Source organism: Myotis davidii, unplaced genomic scaffold (genome assembly GCF_000327345.1).
Source record: "Myotis davidii unplaced genomic scaffold, ASM32734v1 scaffold135, whole genome shotgun sequence".
Taxonomy (NCBI): domain Eukaryota; kingdom Metazoa; phylum Chordata; class Mammalia; order Chiroptera; family Vespertilionidae; genus Myotis; species Myotis davidii.
In genome coordinates, this window is record NW_006289813.1 from 13,065,016 (window position 1) to 13,075,499 (window position 10,484).

Here is a 10,484-nt window from a genome sequence, read left to right on the forward strand (position 1 = left end):
TCAGAGAGGAGAGAGGAAGGGAGAGGGAGAGAGAGAGATAGAAACATCAATGATGAGACAGAATCATTGATTGGCTGCCTCCTGCATGCCCCCTGTTGGGGATTGAACCCACAACCTGGGCATGTGCTCTGACCAGGAATCGAACCATGACCTCCTGGTTCATAGGTCAGTGGTCAACCACAGGCCGGGCTGTCTTCTTATTTCTTGTGACCTCTGCTGTGTGTCTGGATTGGAAGATTGTGTCTGCTTAATTAGCAACAGGACTTGAGTGTCCCTGTCCACCTCCTTGCAGCCTGTCAGCCTCTCCCTGTGGCCTGACAGATTCGCTCTCTCAGGCCGTCACTGTAAGAAGTGGGCAGTTCTCATTGCTGCTGTTATGCAAATATTTGGAACTTTTCTTCTCAGAATGTGTATCAAAAGCAGCCTTGTACTTTAGAATATCGTTAGTGACAAATCTTTATTCTTTGTGTGATAACCAGAAATTCAATAGGAATGCAGGGCACCATACACATAACCCCAGCTTTGATGAAAACAGCAGGTTTGATTCAGAAGCCGAGTAATTACCTTGAGGCACTCACACGCTGATTCAGAAGGTGATTTCAAAGAGGAATTACAAAAAGGAAGAATTATCTTAATAGGTGGGGTGCCTCCCAAAGCGTTATCTGGATGTGCGTTTTTGAGGATATAAAAACCCAGTCCCAGTACTGGTTCACTGCTTCTCTATACACACAAGGTTGCGGGCACACACACTTGTGTGATTATTCCATATGGAATAGAAGCCCCCTTGCCTTCGACCTTTTCCAACTTCCGAAAACTCAAGAAAAAACACCAAGTGGAAACAGGGAATTTTAAATCCTTTTATATGTTGTTATTTAACAGTCGCAACACAATACAGGCTTTCTCCCTAAAAGAAAAACTGAGGCCAGGAGAAATTTGTGTCAACCACAGAAAGCTACTATACATTGTCCCAAGAAACTGTCACTGCTAAACAATGTTTCCTTTATTGGAGAAAAAAACTCCTAGTGTTTAGAAATAGTACTTTCATATGTGCCTAATAAGCATAATGAGTAGCCCAACTGTATTACATGAAAGGCTCCGAGTCTTTCCTCATCAAAGTGATAATTAAAGTTGAAGAAACAAACTGGGGAAGATAAACTTCCAGTGGCGCAGGCATGATTACTGTAATAAGTGCTACCTTACAGCCGCCGCGTGCTTTCATCCCATGGAGATGTAAACACACAGGAAATGACGGCTCCCTTCTCATAAATCCCCAGTGAAAGCCCAGGTGAGCTTGTCCCTCATCGAGATGAAGGGCTTGTTTAACATAGTTTTTCCAAGATTAACGGGTCCGTTCCATTTTCTTTTGTCGGCTACTTTTAATTTCCCCTTTCCACGAAGTTATCAGTTTCCTCGCATTTGAGATCTGCACCACGTCATTAAAATGCAGCGTACCTAGAGTTTTGTTTTTTGGCACTTGTGTGCTCAGCATTATAGCGTGCCTCTGAAATGGTCTCGGGTGTTTCAGAAATTAAATACATTTTCCGATCTTTCAGATAGGATAAGAGACATCAGGAGGAGTCCGTAAAGGATGTGAAACCATTCAGACGTGGCTCGAGGTGTATTACCCAGATGCTTATTGTTTTTAGCTGTGCTGAGCACCGAACAACGAACAAACCAATATGGTTCCCTTTTCACTGAGGAAAGTTCATTTTATGATACGTGGGATATGCAGGCTTCGACATTGCTTAAAACTATTTTCCGACTCACTGTTAGCCTTCAGATACTCTTTATGACTTATACTATTTATACTTTAGAGGGAAATGCATACAAATCCATGCTAGAATTTTTTAAATTTCCTATTTCAAAAAAAGCTCTCCATATTTGTCAGGCTTAGCAAATACAAAATTTACTCCTTTAATTTTCATATTACTTTTTCCTTCCTCTGTCTAAGCAGTAAGTACATGTTTTTCTTAGAGTTACATATTAGCAATAACAACTAAATAACACTTTCCCATAATTGATCTTCTTCCCTTTCCCTCTCAGGACTCTGCAAACGGTGGGGCCATCCCACGCTAGAACCTACACGGTGGCTGTTTACTTCAAGGGAGAAAGAATAGGCTGTGGGAAGGGACCAAGGTATGAGACGCTGCCTTTAATCTCTTCACATGAGAAGTCCCTGCTTGGCATTTTCAAACTCTGCAGTCTGTCTTGTTTAAATTAGAGTATATATCAGTGATGCCGAACCTATGACACGCGAAGTCATTTTTTGGGTTGATTTTTCTTTGTTAAATGGCATTTAAATATGTAAAATAAATATCAAAAATATAAGTCTTTGTTTTACTATGGTTGCAAATATAAAAAAAATTTCTATATGTGACTCGGCACCAGAGTTAAGTTAGGGTTTTTCAAAATGCTGACACGCCAAGCTCAAAAGTTCGCCATCACTGGTATAGAATGTTCGAGGGTAATAAAGTGAATCTCAAGGATTAATGTCTCCACCAAGCCCAGCCCCCAAACTTGAGCATCTGCCTTGGATGTTGGAAATGCCATTGCTGACGGGGCGTTGGCTACCTTGAGAAAACCACATTATCTGGTGCACAGGTCGGGGCTGTCCTGTTTTAGTTGCCCAGCAGAGAACCCCACGTTGCTGCAAGGACTTTAAGAAATGTCCTGTGTGACGTCATTAGGCATTTGACCTCTTGGTGCCACTCGAGCTTTGTGGAAATGCTAATGTCTTCAGGTGAAAAGAATTTTGTGTATTATCACCTTTCTTTGAACCCTTAATCTATGTGTTAAACTGAGAAGTGATTAGAAGTCTGTCTATGCCTATATTTTTTACTCTTTGCCTCTTTAAAAGCTTTACACTGAGGATATTCAAATTTAAGTAGGAAATACTTCAAATGTAATATAAATGGAAGGCATTTTACTGCAGTATAAAAGTGTGGAACGAGTAACTTAAACAGGCTTGAGCAAATAAATGACATTTCTGCATGCCCTTGTGTATATTCCTATCTGCAGTTCAGTATGTGACAGTAGAAGTAATCAGATAAATTTTATGTGCCAAACATGAAAATCAGCCTGAATAATGTGTAGCCATACCATTTGTTTTTGAAAAAAACCTCTTTAAATTAAAGTGTACCTTACCTATATTTGATTTAACAGTATCCAGCAGGCGGAAATGGGAGCAGCAATGGATGCACTTGAAAAATGTAAGCCTATCTCTTTTTCTATAATTATATGTTCATAATGTAATGAGTGTTTTATGGGAGGAAAATGGGAAAATAGAAAAATGGTAAGTACTGATAAAATGTGATCTTCTTTTCTTCATAATTAGTCTTCACAGAGAGTGAAGTAGAATGTGAGATATGTATAAATGGGCTTATAATTTTATAAAAGTGCCCCTGGATGCCTTTTGATGTTCATTTTCCTTTTTTGCATAGAGTCACACTCTCAGCCCAGGTACCCCTTGTGAACAACCTAATGTATTTCTTTCCATAGATTTCTAAAATCTTACACATGCAAAGGATTTTTCCTTTTTGTTTTTGGCCATTGTTTGATGGAAATGGGATAGCTATGTACTTACATGCATCGTTCTTTTCTTGCTCATTTTGGGCAGCCTTGGCTTCTGTTTGCGTTATAGTTCATGCTGTACATGAGCCGTAGTTTATTCAGCGTTTCTTTATTTTGTTATTGGTGGACACTTTGTTTCTGGTTTATCACCACTGTCGAGAGAAAATATGTATATACTCGTGCTTTTAGTTCTGTGGGAGAGATTTCCCAGAGTGGGATGGCTGGATTGAAGAAACTTCAATTACGTCATTGGCCATGTAGGGAACGGCATAGTCTTTTGTAAATTGAAGGTTTAAGTGCAAGAAATTTTTCTTCTGAGGTGTATTATGCTGCACAGCAGAACCTGTGGCAAAACATGACAAAGCTATTCGATTATGCTTCAAGCTCGATTATTCTTCAAGTACCAGCTGAAAGGTGGGAGAGAGCAGAGTGCAGGAAGCTGACAGTGAAGAGGCCCAGATTCTCAGCCATGGGGGATTCCAGGAAGGGCAGGGGGCCAGCAGCATGGGAACCCAGCAGACCACAGCTCCCTAGGCAAGGGGAGCAGGGAGGAGGCCGTGGGGTGGAAGCTGGTGTTACCAAGTCCAGTGATCATGGGATCGTCACTGAGGGTTTCAGTTGACTGGTGGGGAACTTTTACATCTAACCTATATTGTACAACCCTAATATGCAAATCGACCGAACAGTGGAACAACTGGTTGCTATGACACGCACTGACCACCAGGGGGCAGACACTCAACACAGGAGCTGCCCCCTGGTGGTCAGTGCTCTCCCACATGGGGAGCGCCGCTCAGCCAGAAGCTGCCAAAAGCCGGGTTCACGGCTGGCAAGCGCAGCTGTGGTACTGGGAGCCTTTCCCATGGCAGAAGACTCTTCCCCCCCCGCTGTGCGCGCTCCCCCCTCTCCCCCCAGTGCATGAATGTTGTGCACTGGGCCTCTAGTTATATATAATGCACAATCATGTATTGAAATACAAGTGAGGTTCCTTTTATACGACAAGATTGTTAAGTGCTTCCCAGCAGTTGAAGCACTTCACTCCAACCAGCATGTGTGGGGCAGTCTCAGAATAGGCTTTTCCTCCAGCACTGTTTTACCACTGAAAGCTAACAAAAAATTCTAAGAATAACCTGCAACAATCTTACTGTGGAAAAGGGGTGTACAGTTGTAAGTACACGAAACAGTTTCTTCTTGTATTATTATTTATTAATTACTATATTACTTTCCATACAAACAACTATAAAACTACTGTTGCCCCACCCTGTGTTTTTCTAAGGCTAATAACACAAGAAAATGCTTACCCTATATAATAAAAGGGTAATATGCAAACTGACCCTAACAGCAGAAAGACTGGGAATGACTGGTCTCTATAACACACACTGACCACCAGGGTGCAGACGCTCAATGCAGGAGCTGCCCTCTGGTGGTCAGTGAGTTCCCGCAGGGGGAGCTCTGCTCAGCCACAAGCCAGGCTGCCAGCTGCCAGCACAGCAGTGGTGGCGGGAGCCTCTCCTGCCTCCTCAGCAGCACTAAGGATGTCCAACTTCAGCTTAAGCCTGCTCCCTGCTGGCAAGTGGACATTCCCCGAGAGGTCCCATACTGCGAGAGCGCGCAGACTGGGCTGAGGGACCCCACCCCCTGAGTGCACAAATTTTTGTGCACCAGGCCTCTAGTCATAGAATAAATGGAAACCAGCGTATCCATAAAACATACGTACACTGTACTCTGGTAGTGGAAGGGAGGAAGGGGGCATACTTTTATGTGTTTATGTGTCTGTGTAACACATAACACACTTTTACAGTGTGCATGTCTGTGTGTAGTATAACGGGACTTCATAGGAAAAGGGCTATAAGGACATATTCTAAAAGCTTATCAGTGATTAGATCAGAGTAAGAGGATTTTGTTTTAGCTATGGATTAAGTTTTACAATAGAAGTTACTGAGGAAGTAGAAACTTGCTCAACAGCTGACTTTTTGGGATTTGTTTGAATTATATCTTTAAAAATACTTATAGTATTTGAAACCTGTTTTATAGAACACAAAAAGAATCAGTTAAAAAAAAAAATAAAGACACCTATGAAATGCCAGAACTATATCATCAAAAAAAAAAAAATCAGTTTAATATCATTTGGGAGGTAGGATTTTATTACTGTTTTACTTCTAAAATACGGATGCCATTATGTCCCTTTTTTGGTTTAAAATCAACCACTGACTCTCAGATAGTCAAGATCTCGACTGATTCACCACCTGCCTTTCAGGTGCTTTTCCTGCCACCCTGTCCCTGTCCCTTCTCTCATCTGGGGAGAGGATGGGATGCTGTATAGAAGGTGGGGACTTAGGAATATGATATGTACTTGTACCCACTTTTATTATGCTTCAACCATAACAGAAACAAAAATGCTTTCCCCGGGCATGCTGTGTGCTCCCACACCTCTGATTCTTCATACTTTATATGTGAAGTATACCTGTGTGTATCACAGTGCCTTGCCCGGGCAGGACAGCGCCCTCTTTCCCAGTGACTGCGTAGCTGTGTGGCTCTCATCACGCTTGCCTCCTATTGTGATGTTTGTTGTTGAAGTGTGTGTTGACTAGGAGTGTAAAGTGACTATTTCTCATTCCATACTTGATTTCTTACCTATTGCTGCACTCACCACAGACCACAAGTGAATTGTAAGATTTTAAAATCTTACTTAGGATTTCAACTGTGTCAGCACCCTTGCATGGGGTCAAATATCAACCTAAATCTGGCTTCAGTTCTGCCCCTGAGCGCTGTGTCTCCTTTCACGGATACAAGTGCTTTCCTTGAGTTGCTGTTGCTGATGCAGCTCTGGGCTTCTCATGGTGAACTTGACAAATAGAATGACCAGAAATAGCGACTTAGAATGTAGTCTCCCTTTGCCCATCTGATCTTTTCTTGCTCTTTTCAGAAACTTTAATTCTTGGTAAATAATGGTGTGATGATATCATTGTTTGTTTGATGTTTTTGCCTCGAGCTTTGCGAAAATATACAACTCCATTTTGCTATATCCTTTACTCTCTTCCTGAAAATCACTGCTTGCTAAGAGAACTGTGCTAAGACGCCCACCCGGAGTCATTCTGACGCTGCATGTCTGTGTTTTAACATTGCTGTATGTCTCCGCGCTTTTTATACTCCAGTTCACGTCAGACATTGTGATCTAGAATCGGGGGTGCTGATCCAGACCTCCATGTATTTCTGAGTAATAAAAGAATAGGGGAAGAACAGGAACAACATTTTTTTCTCTTGCCTTACAAAAGACAGCTGTCTATATTTCATATGAATATGTGTTTGTGTGTGTTTAGATTGCACTAGTGGCTACGTTTATTAAGTATAAAATATATCTCCTCGTGTCAGATAACTTTCCCCAGATGGCCCATCAGAAGCGGTTCATTGAACGGAAATACAGACAAGAGTTAAAAGAAATGAGGTGGGAAAGAGAACATCAAGAGAAAGAGCCAGATGAGACCGAAGACATAAAGAAATAAAGGAGGACACGGACATCATGGCATATTTACTTGCTTAATAACTGTGACTGTTGCCCATTGAGATGTACCCCAGTTTTTCTACAGACAATGAATGAAGTGTGTGGTTGAAATAAAACCCAGTCAAATCACTATTGTTGTTTTACTGGTTTTTTATTCTGTTTTTAGCTGGGTGGTCTTTATTACCAGGTATTTGATTTCTTTTTAATGGAAACCTTCACTTTAGCAGATATGTGTATTCCCTTATATTTTTTCTTTAAACAATAAAATTTTAAAAGTTTATTCTGTGTGGAATAGATCCTGTTTTTCTATCTCTGAGATTATTACCCGAGACTTTCAGCTGACAAGTGAAAAATTCACTTTACCAGATATTTGGATTACTCTCTACTAACATGTATACTTTTTAAAAACCTCTGGATTATTAACTAGATTTTTTAGCTTGCATGTGGATGTTTATCAAGTTCTCAGCTGCAAATATTGAACTTCACCTTCTCTAAGCAGTGAATCCTTTGTAGATGGAATCTCTTTAATGTTTAACTGGCTAACAGGAGAGGGAAAGACATATTTGAGTCACATATATTCTTTGAGTCATTAGAATAGGGATGAAGTCATGATTCTAAGCCAGACCCTTTAAGAAGTTAATAGATGGACTTTAGGGAAGTTTCAGAACCTCTTGAAATTTTATGTGTGTCTTTGGGTTTGGGTGAGTGGGTGGGGAGCTGGAAGAGAGGGTTCATGACTCTCATCAGTTCAAAGTGGTCCCTGCAACAAAGGGTTAACATTATATTAAAAGATATGACATTTTAAAAAATGTTATTTTATACTGAACATCACTGGTTTCTTATTAATAAAGGCAAAACTTTCTTTTGAATGAGTTTTCATCCGTTATTTTAGCAAATATGTAGTGAGTGCCTACTATATTTCAGGCACTGTTCTAGGCTCTGGGGCTACAACAGCAATGAACAAAACGCGCGTGTGCGCACACTCACACACACGTACACACACATCAGAGGGAAGCATGAGAGAGACGACCTCGATAGGGTTTTTAATTTGTTAATCATAACAATGTAAGATGGTGCCTATAAGAAAAGGTTGCCCTGCCCACCTTCTTCCACAGACAGCAGTACTGGGAGGGAGAGAAGACTGGATTCATCAGGTATTCCTGAAAATGTATGAGCAAACGCAGGGAAAACATGACTTCTTTTTAAACACACACTTTCACTAGTCCTGCATGTGCATCAAAATAATGCCAAAGCCAACGTCCAGTTCACGACTTTTTCTTAGACTCTGGCATTTCCTCTCTTGAGTATTCTGGCCCCATTAGGGTTCTCTCTCCATGTTAATATCTCTTGAAACCTGAAGAAGTCCACAAGACATGAGAGTCTCTGGTGCATTAAAATTTAACAAACGCCTTCAGCACAGATTAGTCCGGCTGGCTCTATAGAGTAATTGTGAGGCCAGCAACCAGCTCTGTACCTATCCTCATGGACAACTCAGCAGGCCCCCGTGACCACAGTTCCCACCCTGCCTCCTGCCCAACATAACCCAGTCCTCTCACCTTCCAGTTCTGATCACGAGAAGTGCCAGTGAGAGTGTAAGATCTTACATTAATTCACCTGTGTTAAGTACTGTTATTCGTAGAGGCCGGAGGTCTCTTTGGGGAGACCTTAAATGATGGGGCATCTGCAGACCAAAGGCCTTTAAGTGGACTGGGAGAGGGAGGAGGAGAAGGAGGAGGAGTGGTGGGCCAGACAGGGAAGGCTTCACAATATTTAATATTTGAGAAAACAGGACTTTGAAGATGAGAGGGAACGTGTAAGGTAGGGGAGGACGTTTCCTCCCAAGGGAGCAACAGGACTAGGTAGAAGACTATGGTTTAGGAGCCTATTGTGTTGTTCCATGGGAAATTCGAAGGCCTGATTCAAAGCTCAGGGGAGCTGGGGCAGGACAGATTTGAAAGATATATAGGAGGTGGAACCTACAGATCATGGAGCAGGGCAAGGTATCACAACCTGACACTGTTGACAATTTGGGCCCAATCATGCTTTGTTGGGGCAGGAGGGACTGTCCCGTGCAGGTAGGATGCTTAGTTGCATTCCTGGCCTCTAACCACTAATGCAGTAGCATCCCTTTCCCAAGCTGTGACAACTGGAAGTACCTCCAGATACTGCCAGATGTCCTCTGGGGGCAAAATCACCCCTGGTTGAGAATCCCTAGTTCAGGACAGCTGTTAAAATATAACAGTCATGAAATAAAGCAAATACTTACTGAATGAGGCGTTTGGAGAACATCCTAAGATTTATTTGTATTTGTAGCATGGAAGATTAAGCATCCTTGTCCTCAAGGAGCTTACTATTCAGAAAAGGAAGTACTTATACTCATTCATAAAGTGCCACATGAAGGATCAGAGAGGGGGTGACTCATTCTTTCTGAAGGAAGGGTGGGGGTCAGAGGAGGTCCAACCTCCTTGAGAGCTGATGTCAGTGCCCCTGGCTGTTGACTCTGTTCCTCTTGACAAAGAGCCTTTTTTCAGGTCAGACATACAAGGGTATTTTTTAACCACACTATCATTATGACACCTAGCAAAATTATCAAAAACTCAATTTATAATAATCAGTCTTATCTTCCAATGGCCTGCTGGTTTGTCCAAGTAATGATGCATATATTACCTGTGGTTTTTATGTCCCTTAAGTCTCTTTATATCTAGAACATTTATCCACTGCCCCCTTTTTTTCTAATTAGTTAAAGAAACCCAGTCAGCTGTGCCCGAGGTTTCCCACATTCTAGATGTGATGCATTGCTTTCTTCTGGCGTCCTACACTTTTTCCTCTGTATTAGATCTGAAGACTTGATTTTAGGTTTGGGGTCACAATTTGTGGCAAATGTATATTTCAGGGTTTCTCCTCCTCCCCAGCAATTATTTCAATAGTGTCAGTCCTCACATTCTTTTGGATGGCTGTGATGGTTAATTGTACGTGCCAACTTGGCTAGGCAAGTGATTCTGTTTTAAGTAGCTAGGTTTGTGGTCATTCTTATGCATCAATAGAAAATATACATTCACATTTTTTTCTAAACAGTTGCTTCATGCTACTATCCTGTTTAAAATATTCCATGGGTTCCCCATTGCCTGTAGGATAAAGCCCAAATTCCTTATCACAGCGCGAAATTCTCTCTCGACCAGCATCCGCCTCTTCTGCTGGCACCTCTCCCTCACACCACACTCCACCGTACAGAACAGGTTCCAGATATTTAAACACATTTTACTTTTTCTCAGCAGAGGACTTTGCATTGCCTGAAATAGGCCATCTCCTTGCTAATGATCTCTTACTCATGTTTGGGGCCTCAGCTCAGGAATGAGCTCCTGCAAGCCTTTCCTTGGGCTTAAATTGGGGTTAGATGTACGTTCTTGGACTCTTT

The 10,484-nt window shown here is 41.8% G+C and overlaps 1 protein-coding gene across 6 annotated transcripts in view; it reads left to right on the forward strand.

Moving 5' to 3' along the window:
* The window catches only part of DROSHA (drosha ribonuclease III), a 107,315-nt gene extending 99,968 nt beyond the window's left edge, over positions 1-7,347 (forward strand). For all 6 annotated transcript variants that reach the window (XM_015563104.1, XM_006762475.2, XM_015563107.1 and 3 more), the window contains 3 exons: positions 2,044-2,136; positions 3,163-3,209; positions 6,940-7,347. In XM_015563104.1, coding sequence (XP_015418590.1) covers positions 2,044-2,136; positions 3,163-3,209; positions 6,940-7,070 — 271 coding nt within the window. In that variant the 3' untranslated portion in view covers positions 7,071-7,347. The remainder of the gene's footprint in view (positions 1-2,043; positions 2,137-3,162; positions 3,210-6,939) is intronic.
* The last annotated feature ends 3,137 nt before the right edge of the window (positions 7,348-10,484 follow it).